Consider the following 24,944-nt stretch of genomic DNA (forward strand, 5'->3'; position numbering starts at 1 on the left):
TTCTGTCAGAATATCTGTGTCATGTAACCACTATCAGAAGCGAGGTCCTGATATTCCTGAATTCGATATTCCACGATAAATGTGTTGATAAAAGTGAGGAAACTTGTCACTATTTCCACATCATAATAAATTATGACTATTACTTGTTGCATCCTCATGAATTGACACGTGACATCATTCTTGCAAAATCTACAATACACTAACTTCCTCAGAATACAATCAATCATTCTGTTACCGGATTCTGATACCATTGCTTGAAACATCAATCAATCAATCAATCAATCAATCAATCAATCAATCAATCAATCAATCAATCAATCAATCAATCAATCAATCAATCAATCAATCAATCAAACAAACAAACAATCAATCAAATAATCGAACATTCATTCACTTTATCAACCATGGTATCATCTTTTTTCTCTCAAGTTTCAAAGTCTCCAAAGTAAAGCGAAAAACCCAGTCCACGTAGTTGTAATTAAACAAAATTGCAATGTACACACAACAAAACACACATAGTTAGTACAATATAAATCAAAATTGCGGGCAATGCAACCGCGTTTCCCGCGTTGCACCTATCGTCTGCGCAAAAACATAATCGTCCCTGAAACGTCAAATCGTCTGCTGATGGTAGCTTAGAAACGACCAGGTTAAGGTAGTCTTTCGCTTCCTCGCCTTCAAGACATTTATCTCCAGGATCCCTGTTTTCGTCGATGCTTACACATTGTCTGAGAAGGCCATTATAGTTGTAGTCTGTAAAGAAACATACAAACAAACAAGTAAACAGAAAGAAAAATGAATATGTGGTTTTACTCATCGTACTACTAAGACCTAAAACGCGTTCCTTTGAAAACTTTAAAATATTTTTGACACCTCAATACAGCAATAACGTTTTTGACACTTCAATACCGCAATAGACCTTTTCAAACCGACTTTTAACGATTCATTCCGATTACACCTGAAGTATTAGATAATTTCCTCAAAGGCGGGCGCAGAAAACAGTTCCTCTTCATCATCATGTACAGTGCGAAGTTCCAATGTGTAACAAGCATCATAAGCAATGTGAACTCTTGCACAGTCAATTATGATTCAAAGAGATAATTTTGCCATATTCAACATGCGCAATGATGGTATTTTTTAAATGTTTTATCCGATATCATTTCGGCTACCCCTAATGTGGCGCCCAGTGCACGCGATCGTGCCCCCTCGCTACGCCACTGGTCGAAGAAGAAGATGATGACGACGACGACGATGACGATGACGATGACGATGACGATGACGACGACGATGATGATGATGATGATGATGATGATGATGATGATGATGATGATGATGATGATGATGATGATGATGATGATGATGTTGTTGTTGATGATGATGATATATAATTGCAACGTAATACAGCTATAACATTATAAGAGAAGTTAGAGATCCTGATAAGATGGGATATAATAGATTGAAAGGAAAATGGTCCTAAAGGGGCAGAATTGACCCTACAATTTAAGGATTTCGGTCTTTTGAAGCTCTTGTGAAACCTTACCGGTAGTCGTTGAAGATAAATTTCCAACATATTTCGCACATTTGGTGCTAAATCCAGCTGGTGGTATTGTTTGACAACTTTGAGTGTCCATTTGATGAGCTTCTGGTGTGTGACAAGACTGTTTGGATGACGTGTCACCTTCTATATCCAAACATGAGTAACATCTTAAAGCATCACCTAGATGGAGGAGAAATTATTGAAACAAGGAGACGAATTGTGAGTGAAAGGTAATAATAATAATAAATAATAATAATACACAGATTTAGAGAGCGCTTTTCAAATGAAGAAACAAAGCGCTATGGAAAAGGAAAAATGCAAGAGGGAGGAAACATTAGGTGAAAAGGTGAGTTTTTAGGTTCTTTTTGAAAGTTTGGACATTGGGAGAGTCACGAATGTGGGAAGGCAAGCCATTCCATAGAACAGGGGCAATGATGGAAAATGCTCTGTCACCAGCCAACTTGTGGGATCTTGGAATGGAAAGACAAGTGGCAGCAGTAGAGCGCAAAGAGTACCCATAATGACGGGTGTGAAGGATGGAGGACAGGTATTCAGGTGTAGATGAAGCAAGAACCTTATAAACATGGACGAACATGGCAACTGGAAGCCAGTGCATACTATGAAGCAAAGGAGAAGTATGCGTATATTTTGTTTCTCTGAAAATGAGTCTGACGCACTTGTTCTGGAGAAGCTGTAGGCGGGTGAGGTTTTTCTGGGAGATGCCATTAAGCAAGGAGGAGCAGTAATCAATCTTGGACAGGACAAGAGTCCTAACCGCATTGGTACACGCATCAAAACTGAGGAACCGCCTAATCCTCCAAATATTGCCAATCTGCCAGTTCAAAGTTTTGGACAAATGTGAACAAGTAAAGCACAGTATTTGCCAACAATAAAGGTTATGCACCTAAGGGGAAGGTTGTCCTGATCTGAAAAATTGAAAATAGAAAAAAAAAGAATGGTACAGTCGGCAAGGTCACCAATAATCGTCTATGTATGGAGGTGTGAAATGTCGAATATTGACTGACTAAGAGGCGTATGGTCAGAACTATTGTTCCGAGTGGTCTTGATCAAAACCGTACTGTTTTCCCGAAGCGAAATTCACCAAATGTTTACACAACGAACCACTATTTTTGAACAGATGAGTCGGGGTGTCTATGGCGCGCGTCATATCTGCGTACAGTAAGACAGTTAGGTTGTTGCCATGACAGCAGGAATAGTACTATATTTCCCGCTGCCATGGGAACAACCTTTCAACTCAAGAAAAGTTTAACTATTACATGTCACATGACGCGGTTTTAACCAATCAAACAACAAGAATCTATGCATGTGGTATATAAAACAAAATTGGGAAGTAAAACCTTTGACCTTGACAGTACAGCAGCATTATGGGAAGCTGTGCACTTTCTGAAATCACATTTCTGGCAAAAAGACAACGGCCATACAATATAATTAGCATATCCTCTTCGAGTTAATTTGAAAGCAAGCAAACCAGAACAGTAAGGATTGGCAAATGTACGGGATAAATAATTATGCGCACCGTAGCTGATACTGCGGACTTCCTAGTCTAGTGAAACTGACTAATGAGGGAGATAAAAAAATGTAATGAAATTAACCCAGTGCATTATTGTCATAGGAGGGTGTTGTTTAGAGCGTTGACATATTGTAAATTGTTGCCAATCAATATTCATGAGTGAACATCCAACGTCCAATTTTTGAAATTGGGTGACTTGTGTTTGGCATGTGAGATACATCTGGCTTGGGGTTTTTATTACGTATCCAATAAAGATTTTGGCATCACGAAATGGCTGCTTAGTGGTGTTATGTATTTGGTTTCATTTTATTTTATTTTCTTATTCTTTCTTATAGGAGTGGCCAGTTTGTAATTAAATAAGAGCATTTTTTCCATCTTGGGATCGACCGTCGAGACTTGTTACTAATTACTTGTATATACAAAGATTAAATGTTATAACAATTAAAAGCCTTAATGTACGATTTCCGTCAAATTTTTATTTTGTTATTCTTTATTCAAAATGTTGAAATAATATTAGTAATAACTGCCGGGAAGGGTTGCTGTCCATTTGTGAAATAACAAAATAAAGTGGAAGAAACCCCATTGGTTATTTTGGCCATTTAACATGCAGTTCTATGGGAGGAAATAAAGTCATAACTATGACTTATGTCGAACTTTGCTCTGTTGCCCTACAAAGACAACCAATTTATCCGATTCCGTTTAGGCGCAAGTTGGGACACGTGTAAACATTACAAATATGCAAAAAAATCCGGTTTAAAAAAATTAACCAATTGCATATTATAAGATCGTACATTATGGCTTTAACAATAGCCAATTAATTGATATTTCATAAATAATGAGAATCAACAAAACATCAATAGTCGATCGATATATCGAACAAATTTGGATCCCTCGCCTTATTTGGCTTCGTCAATGTTTGTGTTTTTTTCTATATGAGTTTAAACTTACTTTGTTTTAAAAGTCCCAGAAGCAGCATGAGAAATGATGTCAATAGTACTGTGTCTACCCAGCCGGCTGTAAATAAATAAGAAGACAAAGAAGACACAAATTAATAATCATAATAGTAACTTTTGTTGCTATTCTCATTATTCTCGTATATTGCTATATTGGAATATGTTTCCATACACTTTCGTTCAATTCACTTTTTTGTTGTACAGAGAAGAACTCCCCTGGGTTATATCACTCATTTAATTTATTTATTCAAAGCAAAACACCAATATTATAATTATTGATTTTACTATTTTGTTTAATGTAAAACCATTTAAAAATGGACTGCCTATATAAAGGGAGAGAGTCTTGAATTCCATCGAACTTGTCCGCGTTTATGAATTTATGAATTACATAAATAAAATCATCACTTCAAAGTTGCTCGATCAAGCTATTATCATTTTTCACACAGCATGAGCATGAAAATACCTCATCATGACAATACAGGTTGTAGTCACAAGCCAGAAAAAATACCCAAATAAATATATCTATAATAAAACAAAAATCCAGACAATCGGTCGTTTAAAGTAATGAGTTTTAGGATTGGATTGGTTTTGGTCACGTGGTGTCTTATTATCCTACCTAAGCTCTTGACTGACGTTATTACCGATACATTTGTCTGTGCCCTTTGTGAAAAACCAGTTTCGGTTTTTATTTCGGTTTTTTACATAACCACGTGACCGCAGAATCTCTTGGTTTTAAGTCACCAGATCAAAGTATACAAAAGAGGTACATGTATTTGAATTTCGCAGTGCAATATTCCCGAGCAGAGAAATAGAACAAGTCAATCTGCATTCAAAAGTGTAGTTTAGATAGTCAAATAAGTTTTATGAAAATTGGAGAAACTTCAATTTCTGAACCCTGTACAACTTGAAAATTGACAATTGGCCTCTTTTGGCATATAACTCCACGACCACAGGTAGTACACACACAAAATTTATATTTTTATGATTCTAATAACCAGATGAATGATTTTATATGCTAGCGAGCATTATCGGAGCTTGTTTAATTTTTGACCTCTATGGGGTCATTTCTGTGGTCACTTCGAGGGCCATAGACAAATAAATACTTGCTCACCAAATTTTGGAATCAACAGGTCCAAATTAGTAAAGATAGGTTTATCAACCTTTACTCAAAAATGCTTCAACAATTTCATACAAGCAAAAATTTCAGATTTTTCTTTAGTCTACTATTTTGATAGAAGATAAATCGATTTGACCATGGGTAATAAAGGAACCAACGAAGCCGCAGCATAAACAAATACGAATTGATTTAATAAAGATTCATCTCAAACTGTAATCTCTCTATAAATAACTGATTTGTGTAGGAAAAAGAAGGGAAAAGAAGGAGAGGGAGAACAGAAAGAAGCCGGAAGAGGAGGCAGCAGGGGGACAATGGGAAGGTGGAGGAGACGCGGAAAGCTCAGGAGGGAAAGAAGTAGAAGAAACAGAAGAAGAAGGGATGGAAGTTGAAGAAGGAGAAACAGAGACGTACTACTCTAATAAGACGAATAGTCTATACCAAAATAAAAAGGAAAATATTCTTAAACAGGATATACATTGATTGGATCGATTACTGAATCAGGTTTCATTCTTTGCACCAATATGACCAAGGGGTATAGGCAAACCTTTTGATTGAATGACATAAGAAATTGTGTGTGTGATGGGGGGGGTAGAAATAAAAATCGATTAGTACCAACCATTACCATTGTGAATACGATGTATAGGTGAATAACCTACTATTCCTTGCTCCTTAACGTGTCTCCCGTGAAGCAATATTCAATAAACAGTAATATTAACAAACATGTCTGCATGTATTAATGTTCTCTCTTTCCTGATTCACTGTGGATTAATTTTGCACTTAAAAGTAAGCCCGATATTCTATGCATGAATAGGTACAGGGCTAAGGGAATTATACGTTTAGTGCTGGGATTATAGGGTTGCAGATGGTCTCCGCATATACAAACTGAGATCTTCCGTAAGCAGAAAATACTCTCACAGGTTCTTGAGCTGTCATATATGATTCAAGAAAGGACCAAAATTCTTTACGGAAAGGCCAGAAAGAACCCTTTTAATCCTTATAAAGTTTTTAAATGCTAGAAGAACCGAATTAGGGTGCTTTCAATTTTGAATACCCCCTTCATTTCTCTTAAGGGTTCTACAGTACTTACAGGAAAGCCATGAATTTGTTAGTTTTTATTTAGATTTTTTATTACGCAAACAATTCACAAGGTAACTTGCAATGCATTCTGCTTGGGTTTTCTTCCACTGACCTCGCCTTGCAAGGAGAAATTAAGGAAAAATACGCGAACAAATGTAATTGCTTAAAGGTATATAGTCATGGAATATTTTACCAGAAAGTGCGTTTATATCTCCCAGCAGATTCGGGTACTGAGTGCAGTATAAAGCAGATCAATATACATGATATACAAAAGTTATACCAGAATATGTGAATACGACAAATCGGATTGATTAATGAAAGGAAAATGTATGATAGAATGTGGATAAACCGTGGTTGTATTGACGTATTGGAATCAGCTTAAGAATACAGCGCCGTGGAGACTTTGTGGCGAAGGGGAAGAAAGAAGAGGGAAGGAAGAATATGGAAAGTAAAGTTGTTTCCTGCGGCCCGATTTTGAACAACGAACCTGTCGTGTATGGAGCACAAGACCAGTAATAGCAAGCTACGAGTGTGTATGTTGGCCGGCCATCGATTTCGTGTGTTCATGATTCCGCAACCGGAAGAAGTGGGATACTTGTGTTTGCAGCCGCTTAAGGTCATGTGTTTTATGTTGGGCACCAGTTACGTTGCACGTGTATTTTTCAAACAAACTTAATCACATGCTTTTACAGGTTTGGTACTATAACTATAAAAGTTTACATTAGAACCCAATAAAAGTATATATTCTGCAAGCATATACTCAGACGATTTCAGAAACCATACAATGGGAGTAATTATACAGGGTGACCCATATAATATACAGGGTGTAAGCAAAATAAGAATGAAAATATTAATTCAGTTAGGGGTATCACCCCTCGACGTACATTGATAATGTAAAGTTTTGACACATGTTTAATATAGTTAACTTAATTGCCCACCTAGGCATATGGAACTTTTAGCGGTCAAGTACTTCAATTATTTAGATACAGGGTGGTCAAAAATCTGTCAATATATATATAAATTTCTTTTAAACAGCCCTTATCTGGCACTGGAGATGCAAATTTTCATGATTGAGGCATGTAACTAGATGTACAATAAGCTCAACAATCCAGTTTTGAAAGTTAAAAGAGAAGAATTCGACAAAGCGTTTTCGTAAAAATGGACTTTTTGGATCAAAATTGAGCATGAGGGCGCTCTTTCAGATTTGTCGCAAACTTTCTATGTTTTACTAGTTTTTAGTTTACTGAAGTAAAGAGGATCACAACCAAGGTCTGCGTAAAAAATTTGAGCCTTTTATCATGTTTCATTTGTCCGTAGCATACTTTTGAATGTTGCCTACATTAAATCCCTATTAAATACATAGAGGTCAATGAACTGTAAATGAAATGTAGCAACAAGTAATTAGTAATTTTTAATTGTCTAATTAACAAATACTGAGGCAATGAATGCTAAACATGATATCACATGGCTGAGATCAAGTACAGAAACAAGTAGAAATCCATCAATAATGTTTATTGAAGATCATGTGGCGGAGGATCACCATTGTACAGCATTGAGATCCTCCGCCACATGATCCTCCGCCACATGAGCCACCCCTGACTAATTAGATTTACCGAGTTACAGTAATTAGTACAAATGAAAATCATTAATTTTTGTTTCAGAAATTAAAAGACCAATGTCTAAGGAAAAAAATAGTATTAAACAAGCTCATAATAGATATCAAATAAACAAGCTACATGCATATAAACACGTCTTGATGAGCAAGAATGCAACAGAGCCGCCCTTTTTAGGTGCCCAGTATAAAAAACATGACCTTAAGCCTCCGCGGAATAAACTGTGATTCTGTGTGATTAGCACGTTGTATGTTACGGTGGCTCAGTGGTTACGGCCTTGGACTCATAATCTGAGAGCTGGCTCGACGTGCGTGGGTTCGATTCCCCGTCCCACCACCGTGTTGCGCCCTTGGGCAAGGCGCTTTGTCTCGTTTGCCTCACCCCACCCAGGTTGTACTGATGGACCCTGCGCCACTTGTAGGCTGCAAACGTGGTTCCGACATATTCTAATGACGGCGGATGTAAAGCGCTTTGAGGCTGTTTACGGCATAAAGCGCTATATAAATATCCACATTTATTTTATTTTTATTTATTTATTTTTATTTATGTTACATTCAACAATTCAGCCCAAAAATTATATCCTATTTTGTAATAGTTTCAATTAACGAATATGTTAGATATCCACAAAACGTAACCCAAAACATCATCTGTAGACTTGTGGATGACTAGAGGTGTATTTTACAACCGAAATACCAATTAAAATATGTATTTCCTGCGTGCTTTCCCGGGATGCTCCAAATAAACTAACACGGATCATTTTCAAGAGTCACATACATGCAGCAATTTTTAGTATTGACATTGTATTTGATTATGTTGTTACGTCTAAGTTGAAGATTTATCTAACTAATTTATCTGTATCTGTCTTGTTCTCTGTTCATCTTTCTCTCATTTCCATTTCATTTGTATTTCTTAAAGGTTGTTTGGTTGCGAATGGGAGTGAGCTTTGGCAAAAATTGCATTGATCATTCGTAGCGAGCATGTAGAAGAAAAATTCAATTATCACAGATATACTTTTGTAGGTCCGTGGTTCTTGAGTTATTTTGTTGGCTGAAACTACAACACTTCTGTAAAACGTATATAACTCAATAACAACAATAAAGTTTTCAAAGTATATGATTTGTAGAATGAACTTTTGCAAAACATCAAAGTGCTATTTTTCAATAATATATTGATTTAGATAATGAAAATAGATTTTTTTGGTTACTTCGATCAACAATACTTAGTCTACCCTTAAACTGTCTTTCCTCCTTACCATATTCCACCCTATCCTTCAGCTTGTTACCCCTTTCTCATTCCGACTCACGATGTCCGTCTCAATTTGTCTGGCTTGTCTATTCCTTGTATCCCGTATCCATTTATACATCACTATTGCGTCTATAAATTGATTAAGTGGGATAGTATGACGAGCACATGTCCGTATGTGCTATAAAAGATGACTTTGAAATTCGATTTGAGTTTAATGATCGTGTGCAGCCCGCCAGTTTCAATAACAAATGTCGTGTTTATGAAGTCATGGGTCGGACGTTATCAGCGTCAAATAGTCAAATGTACCAGCATGAGACAGAAACAAAACTTGTTACATAATACGAAATAGCATAGCCCTGACAGACTAGATACTTAAAGGCAGGGGGCGCATTTAAGGAGTTTGCGCGTCCTGGGACTCCTTATTTTTTGATTTTGGCCATTTTGGACTCCTTAAATCACAAGTTGAAAGTGACCAAAGGGTCCGATAAAAACTATATGGACTCCTTAGTTTTAAAATGCACGGAGGCGTAAATCAGTATAAGAATCGTCGATCAAAAGTAAAAAAAGATCAGTAAATCTTCCAAATCACCATAGGCGAACGACACTAATAATTTCACTGGAATATTTGATAAGTTCCAAAGTTTAGAATTTCGGACAGGTCGACTCCTTAAATTCTCATTGGACCCCTTAAATGTTGGTTTTGCAGGTACCAAAGGGTCCAGAAAAATTAAATTGGACCCGTTGATTTTTTGTGCTCGCGCTACCCCTGCTTAAAGGGGCACATAAAAATAACAGATATGGAAATATGAGTATAAACTGACCAGTATGTTCCAGTTGTAGTCCTACTAATTCATGGCATATTGGATGGCCTTGGGGAAAGTTATTATTTGTGATGCAATCAAGCAAAATCAGTCGTAACTCGGAAATATTAAATTTTCAGTTTCTTATAGGATAGTAAACAACATTTAAAAAGCTGCATGTTGCAGAAAACCCCATTGAAATTGAACACCCAGTTCCAAACATATAAGCAATTATAGAGTTTCCAAAACAAGAGGAAACGAAAGGAAATACTTCCTTTGTTTGGTTATTATCTCATAATCAATATTTCCGAGTTCCGACTAATTTTGCTTGATCGCATCACATTTGAAAGACTATCCTTGCCTTCAAGGTGAAAGAAACCTACCCATGTTACCCTCTGGTCATGGTCTGGCCTGTTGTCAGATTCTTTCCCAGGGAAAGATGACATTCCAATATTCCCCTTTAAAGTATATGATACTAGGCTATATGATACTAAAATGTTCCAAAGGACACCACGAAAATCTTACTTAATCATTCACAAACTCTCCCTAACAAGCACAGTATATATTTACACACATACTCCGTCCTTTGGACGAGTGTTAATCATGAACGTTCAATAACGTGTCTTAATCATGTTTTACTTAAAACAATAATGTGTGATTTGCATAAAGAATAGATTCCTATTTAAATGTTTGTTTTCACTGATCAAATTATCCCCTTTTAATTTCGAGCCAAACAAATGAAGTATAACGAAGAAAATTGCGATTTCATTCCAGCACCTACAATGCGTGTACTACGCTCGCCGATCGTATTACATGTAATACTGTACGGAGCATCACGCTCGACGTGTGTACACATAAGCTGACATCCACGGGACATGTTAGCAAGCACTCGATCGGTGAACTCTGAATAAAACCGGGTCTCCCCGGGTTTAATATAAAAAGTTAAATTTTACTGTTATTAAAGCACTTCAGGCTTAGTCTTTTATGTGATATTTTAGTACACCACTGGGTATTATAATTATGCAAAAAGTAGAAATCCGAGTAAAATTGAGGGCGTCGCTGTGAAGCAAATCACACATTATGGCTTTAAGTCGCAATATTTTGTGATTTGTCCGTACTCCGTGCTCTTTTGCTAAACACTTATATAGCTAGAATATTAGGAACTAATTTGTCTAGCCTTTTATGATATGTATATGAAACAGGATTCCCTGAACCCTTTCTGGATTTGTATGACAAAACACCAAATGTATCATCGTTTTGCACCAAAAGACCATGTAACCCACAGGTCACACACACCCAACATCCCGACACACATACAAGACGCTCACCACCATACTCATCATCACAAATGTAATTTATATTCACCCTACGCACACCCACCCGCGCCATTATCACCTACTTAAACTACTGACAGTATATAAATTAGCTACATGTATTTGAATGGGGCTTCAACTTCGCCGGTACTGTTGCTTTCTTCGTTTTTGCCAATTGTTTCTCATTCCAATGACAATTTGAATGACCTAGCCTTCACTTTTAAGCAATTTATAAACAATTTTTGTAATTTTTAAAACTTGCGCTGGGATCACTGAATTGGATTTTAATTCGCTTTACCCGAACCCCTGTATCACAAGGGGCGGATGAATCATAGCTTTGCATGAAAACACCCTTAAAGGAGTATTTCGTGATCCTAACATCCTCTTTTTATGACATTTTTCAGTACATATCCACGAAAAAAAGCATATTCCCAAAATTTCAGTTGATTCCGATTTTGCGTTTGCGAGTTATGCATGATTATGTGTATTACACTGCTCCATAGACAATACGTTGTAATTTCGTTCTGGTGCACCAGAACGAAATTCAAATTTCGCGATATCCTTGCTAAACGAATTAATCTGCAAGAAATATTTTGTACATAAACATTATGTAGCCAGAGTATTCCAGTGATATAAAAATCTCAACTTTTTTTGAGAAAAGTGGGGGATGAGGCTGTGGATCACGAAGTGCCCCTTTAATCCATATAACCATGTATTCATTCAAGCATTTATTACACTATTCAAATATATTATTATAACTCTGATTTCATATATCATGTGATCCATTCAGGGCATCGATAATTAATACTGTACAACATTTGTTTTTCAGATTGTATTTGTTTAAACTGATATGGGGATGATATTTTATATTGGAAATGTGGAATATGGGTTTTTATTTTCTAATTTATGTACCATGCATTATCATGATTGGAAATATCGATTCTTTTCGCTCATACTTCGATAATATCCGATATTAATACTCTCTGTTTCACTCTTAGAAATAATATTCTTCAAGTGGTCATAATTGTTTATAGACTACAAGATTCCTATTGCTGCCGCCAGCACAGGTACACGGTCATCAAGGTACCTGACTGCAACACAGAGAGTACCTACACAGTACCAATGCTGCTATTACACATGACCCACAACAATGGTACTGTACTGGCACTACACTGTTACTCCCTTGACGTAGTACCAACCAAGTACCTTGGATACGTTGTACCTGTGTAGGTGACTACAAGAGGAATCCAGTAGTGTATGTTACAAGTGTTATGAGCGCATTATCCAGCCTAGGACGTGGATGTTTTCATTTAATTATTTGAGGTCTTTGACATTATTACAGCAATGCATGTATTTGACACTTCATGCTATGATGTTCCATTTAGCTTTAGAATAAACGATTTGATACCAAATTACGAAATTTAATTTCACACTCAAAGAAGTTGATTGTTGTAAATTAATGCATTGCTCGACTCGATGAGTGTTTAGGATACCACACATGTTTTTAAAATCTTAACTAACGAATTCTGCAACTTCAGGATGTACATTGATAAAGTTAGCAAATTAGCAAAAGCAATAAGTCTTCAACATTTTAAGTATCAGTTACGCAAAACCAGGATAAATTTTGACAGTATCTTCAATGCAAATCATCTAAATGAAAATCAACATCACCACGTAACATAGTTAGTGTTTAACTGCAGGCGAAATATACATCAACCCTTCTGCATAATTAAAGCAATCGTATGCACCAACATTTACGGAAAAGTACGTGACACCGGGCGCTGATTGAAATTAACCGCGCCAATTTAAGTTACATTCAGTTTGTCCAGAACCACGTGCTGAATGAATGAGTCCACTCTGATTCACTCTAAATGGCCTTACTCCAGAGAAGATATAGACTTCCCATAATGCATTTTTTCATTTTCATTTTTCTGTGCTTATGGGCTGATTATGTCAACATGGTCTTTTTAAAAACTTGAATATATAATGCAGAGCACATTCTAATCTTGCACTATGCTACTTTATGACCTAAAGACATTAAAAAGACATGTTTGGCATGGACTCTGTTCAAGAAGTAGGAGTGTCACTTCATATAAACGATTTACAGATGTAGAGGAGAATGTGCGAAGATGAGCCAGGACCAAGTGGTATAGCCAGCCGCGTAGTGTGGGGGTGTATGGGTGGTGGGGTGTGTGTGTGTGGGGGGGGGGGGGTGTAGGGGGTGGGGGGAGCCACGGGGGGGGGGAACAAAACCAAATTTTCGTACCCATCTGTCAATTATAGTTTTTAGCCGTCTGTTATAGGTAACACTACTGTAGCGGTACCTGCAACAAAGAGTTTACCCTTTCGTAGTTACCGATAAAGACACAGAATGAAATGTACGATGTAAAGAAGATTGGTGCCAAGTGATTACTAATAAAGTATAGTACCACACCAAACAATGTGCCTAAGAATCCAACTGCTGCACTTTTAGATAACAGGTCTTGCGCTTCATAAAATGGTCTTAGAACTTCGATCAGTACAGAACTGCTAGTGCAATGGTTAAATTCTTTGACATATTGACTGCTTAGTGCAATAGCTGAAAGTGGCTAATTGCAATAGCTGCCCTGTGACCATTTTCCAATTTACACACACCTAGTATATTGTACTCATCTACACATGGCAGCTATTACACTTACCCACTTCTGGCACTAAGCAGTCGTTATTCTTCTTATTATTCCTGGTTAAATCATGGAAGTAATACATTCCGCCGTTAGCGTATCTCGTACTTAGTGCATGGTGAAATTCTGCATTTAATTAGTCTAAGATTAACGGGAAAAAAATATGCCAAAAGGGCTGACATGTTTAGGTGTCGCATGATATCAAAAACCTGCTGAATTACCGGTAGGGTCATTTGTTTGTACATGCGGTTCATCAAATGCTATTAACAAAGCAGACCATTATACTATAACATACGAATCCTTGTATCTTTGTGGTATATCGGGTCTCTGGCCATATGCAATCTTGAATACTACATTACTCTAATACGTTATTTGGTTTGACCTAACTGAGTCAGTGACATTTGTGTTTTCAATTATCAAGTATTCAATTTCAGTGGTCACCGTAATAACGTTTACATAACGCAACATTTTGTTCGCTTACGTAAGCTCTGATTCTCCAGATGTGAAGCGTGTTCAAATGAACACCATCTGTCACGTCATTCTAACATTAAGCCTAACCGTGCCAATGGCTTTTTGCTATCAAAAAAAAAAAAAAAAAAAAAAAAGGCGAGAAAATGAACAAAGAAGTCACTTGGTACCCCGGAATTCGAATTCGAATTAGCATGCCACGCAGAAGATCACCAGCCTCTACCCACGGGGGTTACGCTGGCCCAGCCAGCGATTCCCTTGGTATGACTTAGGCTGATTGCGTCATCGCATCACGTGGAATGCATGCGCGAACAGTGGTTTTAATAGTAAGCTTTATCAGTTTAGTGGTTAGGGTTAACCATGATAGAGGAACCACCATTTTTCCACCACCAATTACATCAAGGGGAGGGGTTCAGAATAAAGGTTCGCTGGGCTGTATACCGGGGCTGTATAGAATTGTGGCTGTGGTTTGAATCCCAGCAAACACAAAATGTTTTTAAACGTTTTAAAGAGGTTATATTTTGGGTTTTTTGGTTTTGGTAAAAACGTTTTAATAACATTAAATGTCGGCTTATATAAAGGTCATGAAAACGTTTTAAAACGTTTTGTATGAAAACACACTACAAAATATTGTTTAAATGTTTGCAAAATGATCATGTTTAGCCAAACATTTTTCAGCACTTAAATAACGATATGTTTGAGTGTTTGCAGTGAGTTATCCAAAACATTGTGCATGTTATGAAAACGTTTTATACCCTTTATATAACCCGATATTTAAACGTTTTCTGGCAACCTTTTCTAACCTTTTGCGAATGATGTCGAACACGTTTTGTGGTTGCTGGGATACAAGGTTCATTTAAATATGATGCGCACAAAATGTATCTTTATCTAAGAAGAAGAAGAGAAAGAAGAAGCAATATGTCGTCATGTCACTGAAATCAGCGCTCCAGTACCAATCCAATTCAATATCCAACCCTGTTAGGAGTTTTCTTATTTTATTATTATTTACCCCTTGTTACGACACAACGGTAAAGATCAAATTTCAATCGACTTTCCCCCTGAGAAATACTCCCGATATATCACGACGTGCTAAGAGAATCGATAGAATGCCTTCTACAATTTGTACCGCGTCCAGATTGTTTTTATCTCATTGCATACTTTGGATACCGTAAAATATGTTTCAAAACATCTGACAATAAATAAGTGTCACCGATTCAGCGTTATTCTATTGGTAGATGTTACAGCCTGTCTAAAAAAATTGTGCAATTAGAAATTACTGTTGTGTCATGATGCTTACATCAACGTCAAGGGCGCAGTATTAGCATTTAAATGCCGTTTGTTCTGTTCAATTTGCTCGACAACTTTAATTTGCTTTAATTTGTTAAGGGATCTAGAATGAGCGTTTATGGCGTTTCGACAGTATTTTTTGTGGGACATTAGAGCACATCAGACATATCGCATTGCATTCTGAATACGAAGAATGTCCTTCTGATATCAAATAATTTTGATTGTTTGAAATTCGCAATGTAATACACATTTTATGTCAAATCATTAAAATTTATATTTTTGATATTTAACAGTACTTGAAGTAAACTTTATAAATCTGATGATTTATACTTAAAGTGTATGTAGGTGGGATGAAAAGCCGACGATCAATTGAAAATTTTGACCTTTCGTATTGAAGATATGGATTTTTTTCCCAAAACACCAAAAAAATAGGTCTTTTTAGGAAAAAATCCATATCTTCAATATAAAAGGTCAAAATTTTCAATTGATCGTCGGCTTTTCCTCCCAGCTACATACACTTTAAGAATATATCATTAGATTTATAAAATTTATTTCGAGGACTGTTATATATCAAAATTTGAAAAATATCAAATTTTAATAATTTGTCATAAAATTTGTATTATATCGAGAATTAAAAAAAATGAAAATTATTTGATATCAGAAAGACATGCTTCGTATTCAGAATGCAATTCGATACGTCTGAGGTGCTCTCATGTCCCACAAAAAATACTGTCGAAACGCCATAAACGCTCATTCTAGATCCCTTAATTTGCTTTAATTTGTTAACAACGAAAGGGTAAAATCACAATTGTGCCACTTTTAGGGAGGGCTGTGCATGTATTCAATGATAGCATTAAGTTTATCAAGAGTTCCTTCGTGAAATCAAAAGAATGCATCGGTTACACAACAACACAAAATCGTTTTTACTGTTATCATGATACAGGTATAATGATTCTTCTGTTTTCCCACTTGAAACAGATAAGTACATATTTCACATTCTGCTGTAAAATTAAATACATGTACATGTCACTGATTTTATCATGGTAAATACTGTTCTCTTTGTCATTCAAGACATGTTAAAAGACAAACTAAATTTATATTACATACTCTGTTATAAATTAAAATCATGTCAACGAAATATTGCATATCGTATACGTTTGAAAATTTATTGAGCAATTGTTACATAATCATTTCTAAAACAAATGAATGTACTGTACAGGTATTTGGATATAACATTCTATTCAATTTTCTAAAAATGGCACAAAAGGGTTTTTATACATTTGTGTTTAGTGTTCTGGATTGCCGAAACTAAAATGAATGAAACAAACGGTATTTGAAAGCTAGGACTGTTAAGCTTGACGTTGATGTAAGCATGGCACAAGTTGTAATAGTGCATGGAATATCTTCAAAGACGAGTACAAGAAAACCATCGGGGATCATGTTCCCGTAAGGAAGAAGAGAAGCAAAAAGCCCCCGTGGCTAAAGTCGGGTGTTAAAAGATCAATCAAGAAGAAACACAACATGTACCAGAAATACAGGAAGACCCTGCAGTACAAAGACTACACTGAGTACAGAAAGCAGAGCAACAAGACCAAAAGAGAGTCAGAAGAGCACAGGTGGAGTATGAAAAGAAGATAATGAAGAATTTCAAAAAGAAACCCAAGACTTTCTACAGCTACGTTAGAGCCAAGCAGAATGTGAAAACAGGAGTTTCACAACTTGAAGACGAGAATGGCGAGCTGACAAAAACAGAGCAGGAAACAGCAAATGTCTTAAACAACTTCTTCAAGAGTGTGTTTACCAATGAACCCGATGGAGATGTGCCAACATTATCAGACAGGTGCCCCGGCATTGAAAAATTATGTGGGGCTGCATTTACTGTAGAGGATGTTGAGAAGAAGTTGCATGCATTGAAGGAAGACAACTCACCTGGAATAGACCAAATACATCCTTATGTCTTGAAAGAATGCAAGAGTGAGATGGCAATACCCCTGTTCAAGATCTTCACAAAATCGCTGGAGGATGGTAACATCCCAGATGACTGGAAGCAAGCAAGAGTGTCCCCAATATTTAAGAAGGGGTCGAAGAGTCAGGCAGGTAATTACAGACCAGTCAGTCTTACCAGTGTACCCTGCAAGATCATGGAGTCACTACTCAGGGATGCTATACTCAAGCATGTAAACCAGAACAACCTTCTTTCAGAGGATCAACATGGTTTCACCAGTGGAAGATCATGCATGTCTAATTTGCTCACCACCTTAGAAGATGTGACAGACAGCTTAGACGAAGGATTTGGAGTTGATGTTATCTACCTTGATTACTCAAAAGCCTTTGACACAGTCCCTCACAAAAGGCTTTTGTCAAAGCTGAGAGCCTATGGTATCTCCGGCAAAATCCTTGAATGGATTGCAGCTTTCCTCCGAGACAGAAAACAACAAGTTGGAGTAAGGAAAGGCTTGTCAGAGTGGGCTGATGTCCTAAGCGGCGTACCGCAGGGCTCCGTATTAGGACCAATCCTTTTCGTCCTGTATGTCAATGATCTGCCAGAAGTGGTATCGTCCAAAGCAAAGATGTTTGCTGATGACACAAAGCTTTACAACAGGGTCCAGAAGAACAGCTCTAAGGCTATAGGAGGTGATGATATCCAGGAAGACCTAAACCATCTCAAAGATTGGTCAGATACGTGGCTCCTCCGGTTTAATGCCTCCAAATGCAAGTGCATGCACATGGGAACCAACAACAATGAGAGAAGCTATGTGCTAGGGGAAGAAGAAATCATGACAGCTAAAGAGGAGAAAGACCTAGGTGTATACATCACAGATGATTGCACACTAAGTCTGCAATGCACAAAGGCAGCCAACAAAGCTATGCCTAGCCTGACAATTATTAAGAGAACTTTCAAACACATTGACAAGGAGAGTTTCCCTATCTTGTATAAGGCATACATTCGCCCACACGTAGAATACTGTGTGCAGGCATGGAACCCCTACCTGGTGAAAGACATCAAAGCCATTGAGAAAATCCAGAGAAGAGCTACAAAATTGGTTCCAAGCCTGAGGGAGAAGCCCTACCAAGAAAGACTTGAAGAACTGAACCTGTATCCCTTGGAGATCAGGCGACTGTGAGGTGACTTGATCGAGGTCTTCAAAATTCTCAACGGCCTAGAAGATATCCACCCAGATCAGCTTTTCACCATGTCTCATAACACAGGCACTAGGGGTCACAAATTCAAACTCTTCAAAAGGCAGCTGAAGAAAGGTTTGAATTTGAGGAAGTTCTTCTTCTCCCAGCGAGTGGTGGATGTGTGGAATAACCTTCCTGAAGATGTTGATGGAGTTAATACTACAAACCAGTTTAAAGGAAAGATTGATCAGCACTGGAAAGAAAATGGATATGGGGTACTAAAAGGCCTAAACCTATAATTAATCCCATCAATCCTGTAAGTGTAAATAAGTGTAAGTGTATGTCACAACAGTATTTTTAATTGCCAAATTTCCACTTTCACATTTTTTGAGACAGGCTGTATATTTATCGCAATGAAATTTTAATTAAAGCAACTGAGGCAAGTAAGCAGTCAGATTCTAGCCCAAAAGAATGTCAATTTAACTAAACAAATTCACGTAAACAAACAGAGACCGGTGTCTAATGCCTACAGCTATGGATAATCATAATATCATTTGTTTTATCCATTTTATATTTCTAAAGAATCGATCCATGAAAGAAAACGTTTCTAATATTCAGCTTTGAAATAATGAATTTTCACCTTGATCTTCAGCAATGCTATAATAAAGACGTACTTTCAGGTTTCATCATGATATCGGTCTAGAGTATGAACGTGAATCCAATTTTAAGCCCGGATTTATGCCAGTTTCAACCAGAGCTGAACTGTTCCTAACCCTACGCTAAACTTTTACTTGTGATTTTGTGGGTAGACTTCTACATAGAATAGGCGACGGGTTCATATCTCAATTTTCGTCATATACTGTTATATTTTACTGCTTGCTACATTATTAGTTGAGAGCTCTATTGAAATGTGGTTTCTCTCTACGTTATTTTTTTAGGTATTGATGAGGTATTGTTGGTCGAAGCAACCAATAAATCGATTGCCATTATCGAAATTAATATATTATTGAAAAATAACACTTTGATGTTTTGCAAGAGTGCATTCTACAAATCATATACTGTGAAAACTTGCTTAATTTATTGTTGCTAATGAGTTATGTATGTTTTACAAAAGTGTTGTTGTTTCAGCCCTTTTTACAACATAACTCAAGAACCACAGGATCTACAAAAGTATATCTGTGATATTTGCATTCTTCTACACGCTCGCTTTGAATTGAGCAATGCAATTTATGCCAAACCTCACTACCATTCGCAAGATACTGTGAACTACCAAATCGCAACAATTTAAAATAGTTTTTTAAAAAGACATATTGTAGAACTTATCTTTCTAGTTACATTGGCGGTATCGTTAGAATCAAACACTTTTGCTAATTAGTGTAATTAATTAATTAAATTCATCAGTTTCAAGATGCCATGTTTCGATACTTGGGCAGTAGTGACGTCATATTGGACACATTGGGCGGGCGCTTAGATCGTGTGATAAGCGATATTGGCAACACGGAAATCAGCGCGAAACGGAACAAGAATATCGAAAACAACGTACATGTGCTACCATTACTATTTCAAAATAGCACGCCAAAGTAATTCCGAGGTCATGCATTGAATTGGTTTGAATGAAGAATACTACGGGAACCAGCTCCTTTGGTGCTGTGGTGACGTCAAGAAATGATCAAAAATGGCCGCCCCCATACTGGGAAATTTAAAGATATTTAAATTTTATTTCTTTATAAAGGAGAGGTTTTTTGTACTTTAAACGAACCAGGTATGTTTATTAATAATATTCATAAATAATGATAATACTGCAAAACATAACATGACCGGCTTATCCCTTTAATAGTGTGTCTCATATAAAGATGAAAATAATGTAATCTCCTAAATGTCATTTTGAATAAAAATGTATCGCTAATGAAGGCCATTAATATCGTTATTATTATATATAAGTAATCCCATTCAGACACGATCACCAAGAATCTGAAATCGGAGTTTTCTAATAATTGCATACGTTTTCTAATAACGAGTTCAGCATAGAAGATGATATTTTGAAGTGATGTTGTAGTGCTGAAAGGGAAACTAAACTGGGTCAACTTGGATTGTAATCTAAGCGTTTCAACACCAAAGTACAATATTTAATTCCGTCAGTAGATGCTGATGTGTGTACAGAGTCTGTGTTCATAGTTACAGGTGTAAAGCGTGTCGATATCGCATTACGCTACGGTTTTGTGGTGTTGAACGTATGATGAAGTAAAATACCGGGGAGATCTTAAAAGGTGCAGACTAAGAGTAGGGATAACCATCAAAATTTCATGTTGCCCCTATTACTACAAAATATTGTTTTCTGGATAGAACTCATTAATAGAAGTATTTTGGTGGTTAAATTGTCAAAATCGGTCAAAAACTTTTCGAATTATGAATTTTCAAAGTTTCCCATTCTGACCGGTCATTGGAACGAAATAAAATGACAAGTCCAAAAATATCAATTGGGAGCAAAATTGGCATAAGCATATATTTACCTTTATATATTTCTTTATTTTAACATATATGCAAACATGAAACAAGCATATTGTGAAAATATCAAAGGAGTTTCTTATGAAATGGCACTTTACTAGTCAATGGCATAAATTATTTTTTCAAACCGAGGCATTGAAATCATGCATTTAGAGAACATTTTGCCAAAAATCATCCAAGATGGCCGATATGGCACAAAATCAAAATTGCAAAATCAAAGTCCAGGTAAACTTTTTTTTTTCACAAAAAATTTCAATGTTATTGGGTTTAATATGACCAATTAGTAGGTGTATGCAAATTAAATCTTAAGTGTCATTGAAGGTCATTGACTCATTCACAACAATAGAGGTTATCCACTTCACTCATCATGCTCATGTGTGACTTCTAACAAAAGGTGCTGGTTCCCGTAGTATTCCTCATTCAAAACAATCAATACATGACCTCGGAGTTACCTGCATGACTTTCGCGGGCTATTTTGAAACAGTTATGGTTGCACATTCAGGTACTTCTTTTGAAAGTTCTAAACAAGGTATAGCCAGCAGCAAGTTGTATATGGTATAGGCCTAAATATAAGAAAACGTTTAGGGTTGAAATCAGGTGAAAAATACATCGAATGGGCACGAAACTTCACATTTATGTTCAGAAAGGTGTCTTCTTAGCATGATTCGAAAGGAGTATGGAAATTCCAAAGGGAAGCTGGTGATTTAATTTGTAACTCGAGATCTACTTGTTCAATTTTTAACCTTTTTACAGAGGGTATGATATAGGTATTACTGGCAACTCTGCCAAATTACAGTAGGCCACGTTTTTCACCTGAAATTATTGACATGAATATTTTGTGCCATTCTTGAGCAGTGCTGAACTCAGCCACTGGCAATTAAGCGCACTGTGGCGATGGACCAATTTTGACTCGCACTTACAGGAAAATGAAATAAGTTATGTTGCTGTAATTTGCAAGATAGTTACAAAATATAATTGGCATTAACTTCCCCAATTTTTACAGAAAAATATTGAAAAATAAAAGAATGGGATCAATTTAGAAATGTCTGTGCAAGCAGTGCACAGTTGAGCTCCCTGCATGTCTATGGGAGTGTTCTAATCAAGTTGATGGTTCATTGGTCATCCCTACTAAGAGACGTGCGAGGTGTTAGAAATGTCCTTTACTGCCCTGTTTTATTTTCATCATTAGCATGGTTAATTTGTGTTGCTACAACACATTAATCTTTAATACTCTCACCCCTACAGGTAGTACAATTAACTAATATCATGTAATGATTTGCCATACACTTTTAAAAACAAACGCATTTTTAAAACAAGACATTAAAACCCAGCCATCAAATGAACCACCAAATGACTAGGGATAATCGTGGGACTATCCTTTACGTTTAACACTACAACTACTGAGCCATGTGTGTGTGTGTGTGGGGGAGTTAAGCCCCTAATCAACGTCATATGCCCTTATATTTGGTATTATATCACTCATACATAAATTCTAGACAGTTCATTGGTTGATTACCATTTGCCATTTTTACTATCACCCTCTCCGTGTGATCGTCTTTACCATCATGTGCTCTGGCGTAGTGCGTCTGCGCCAAGCCGTGCGCTGACTCTTGGACTTGCCGATTTAGTTATGGGGTGGACCCAAAAATGTTAAATATATCACGGCAAAACATGGTGTTATGTTGATGAAAAAATGTATTTCCTACCTTAAATAGTATTTTAGTAATAGAATTTATGCATGAGTGATATAAAACAAATATTAACTGTCTTAAATTCGTGTAATGGTCGAATGAAACAATGGAATGGAATGAAACAATCCATCTTTCACCTCGTGATTATATTTCGACCATCACACTCATAGACAGTTAATATTTGTATACTAATATATAGCTATGGGTCTCCTCTAATCAAGTGATATCAAAATAAGTTCAAACATTCACCACATATTATCGCTATGACGTCATAATGTGAGGGCGCCCATGCAAATTTGGGAAATTCTGACTATGTACAAAAGTATCTAGGCAAAGTTGATTTTCGCCTAAAAATTCTACAAAAAAAAGAAATAATTTCCACCCCCCCATTTAGTTAAGGTGATGAATCTACGATTAGCTTAGGTCATTTGGGCGTAAACGCGTGCGTTTTTTTATGACGGATAAAAAATCTTGGGGGAGCGGGGGGGGGGGTGGTTGATACAACTTTCTCAAGTGTTTAAGGAAATATATAATATAATATAATATAATATAATATAATATAATATAATATAATATAATATAATATAATATAATATAATATAATAAGAAAAATATGGCGCGACCCACAGCACAGTACAAATGCTATTTTACTTTAAACTGACACACGGGCTAAATTTCCAAAAGTTGTATACTTTTAAATTCATCCCGCTGGTCGACTCCCAATGCAACTTTACCGGGACAAATGCCCGCAAAGCGCGAGAAAATGTGCAATTTTGATGTTTAAAAGGATCAAAATGTTACCGACAAACTTCAATGCACCGAGACGTATTTTTATAATTTTTTTCCCGTAAGTCCTGCGACCCACAGTTTGGGAACTGCTGGCATAGAGCAATGGCCATTATTTGTTTTTAAAGATATGTTTCTAAGGGATCAATATATGAACGGAAATGTTACTGCTCCATCAGCTTAGAGATATATGTGAAAGTTAATTTTTGAAATTTGTTAAAAAATAATTTATTTTCAAATGCATCTACATCCACTCTATTGAGCCCAAAAGTGTTTAAGTATAAAGACGTGCTGTCAGCTTTATACGATATCAGTTTAAACGTAAATCCAATTCAATTTTAAGCCCGGATTTATGGCAAGAAAAAGACAGGATTTCTAAAAGGAGGCCGTCAGAACAAACTTCGGTAATTCCAATAATGCTAACATCTTATAAGTGTTAATATTGTAATACAGAAACTCATCCTCCACATCAACATCAGGTCAATTCCCTGCTACTACAGTTAAAATTAGGTTGCGAAATTGCACACTGGGTATGAGACAATTTTAGCTCATAAAGAAAGCCTTAAACTGTTCAGGATCTAGGATAATCTTTCAGTTTGAACTAGAGCTGAACTTTTGGTGACCGCAAGTCAACCTTTTACTTGTAATAAATTGTGGGTAGACTTAAAATAGCCGAGGGGCTCATACCTCAATTTTCTTCCAATAGTGTTATATTTTACTGCATGTCATATATTTGTTAAGAGTTCGATTGAAATGTGATATTTCTTCATCTGTTTTATTGGGGTAGATATCACGTTATTATTGACGATGATACGCATGTACATGTGAGGTATTGTAGCTACCTGTGTCCTCGGATGGCGTCTGCGTGTCTCATTGAAGGATGAAAATAATGCAATCGTCGACATATTATTTTAATCAAATTTGATTTTTAATGTATGAAAGGCTAGTAACATTTAATATTATCAAATAATGTAATTCTATTCAGAAATAATCGCCATAAATCTATATAATATCTGTCGATGCCTGTATTCTTATTATTGTTATTATAACTTGAACGTAACCTATGTGGGGCCTAAAGTATTGTGTGAGATCCGTAACGAGGAAAGACTACGCTCGTGTAGTATGAGGCAGTATCAGTAACACTGAGAGAACACGATTATTTAACTTAAAAGTTTCTACGTGGTATGGAATTTGTGTGTGGGGTGTGCGTATGTGTTTGCCAGCAAACGTGGACGTTT

At 36.5% G+C, this 24,944-nt stretch overlaps 1 protein-coding gene across 1 annotated transcript in view; it reads right to left on the reverse strand.

Annotated features, from left to right (window-relative positions):
• Positions 1 to 277: 277 nt before the first annotated feature.
• LOC140170349 (uncharacterized) overlaps positions 278 to 24,944 on the reverse strand; it is a 63,460-nt gene continuing 38,793 nt past the window's right edge. Inside the window, exons 2-4 of the mRNA XM_072193718.1 lie at positions 4,017 to 4,082; positions 1,541 to 1,717; positions 278 to 753 (exon numbers count right to left, since the gene is read on the reverse strand). Of these exons, the coding sequence (XP_072049819.1) occupies positions 479 to 753; positions 1,541 to 1,717; positions 4,017 to 4,082 (518 nt within the window). The 3' untranslated portion in view covers positions 278 to 478. The remainder of the gene's footprint in view (positions 754 to 1,540; positions 1,718 to 4,016; positions 4,083 to 24,944) is intronic.

This window comes from Amphiura filiformis, chromosome 14 (assembly GCF_039555335.1).
Source record: "Amphiura filiformis chromosome 14, Afil_fr2py, whole genome shotgun sequence".
Lineage (NCBI taxonomy): Eukaryota > Metazoa > Echinodermata > Ophiuroidea > Amphilepidida > Amphiuridae > Amphiura > Amphiura filiformis.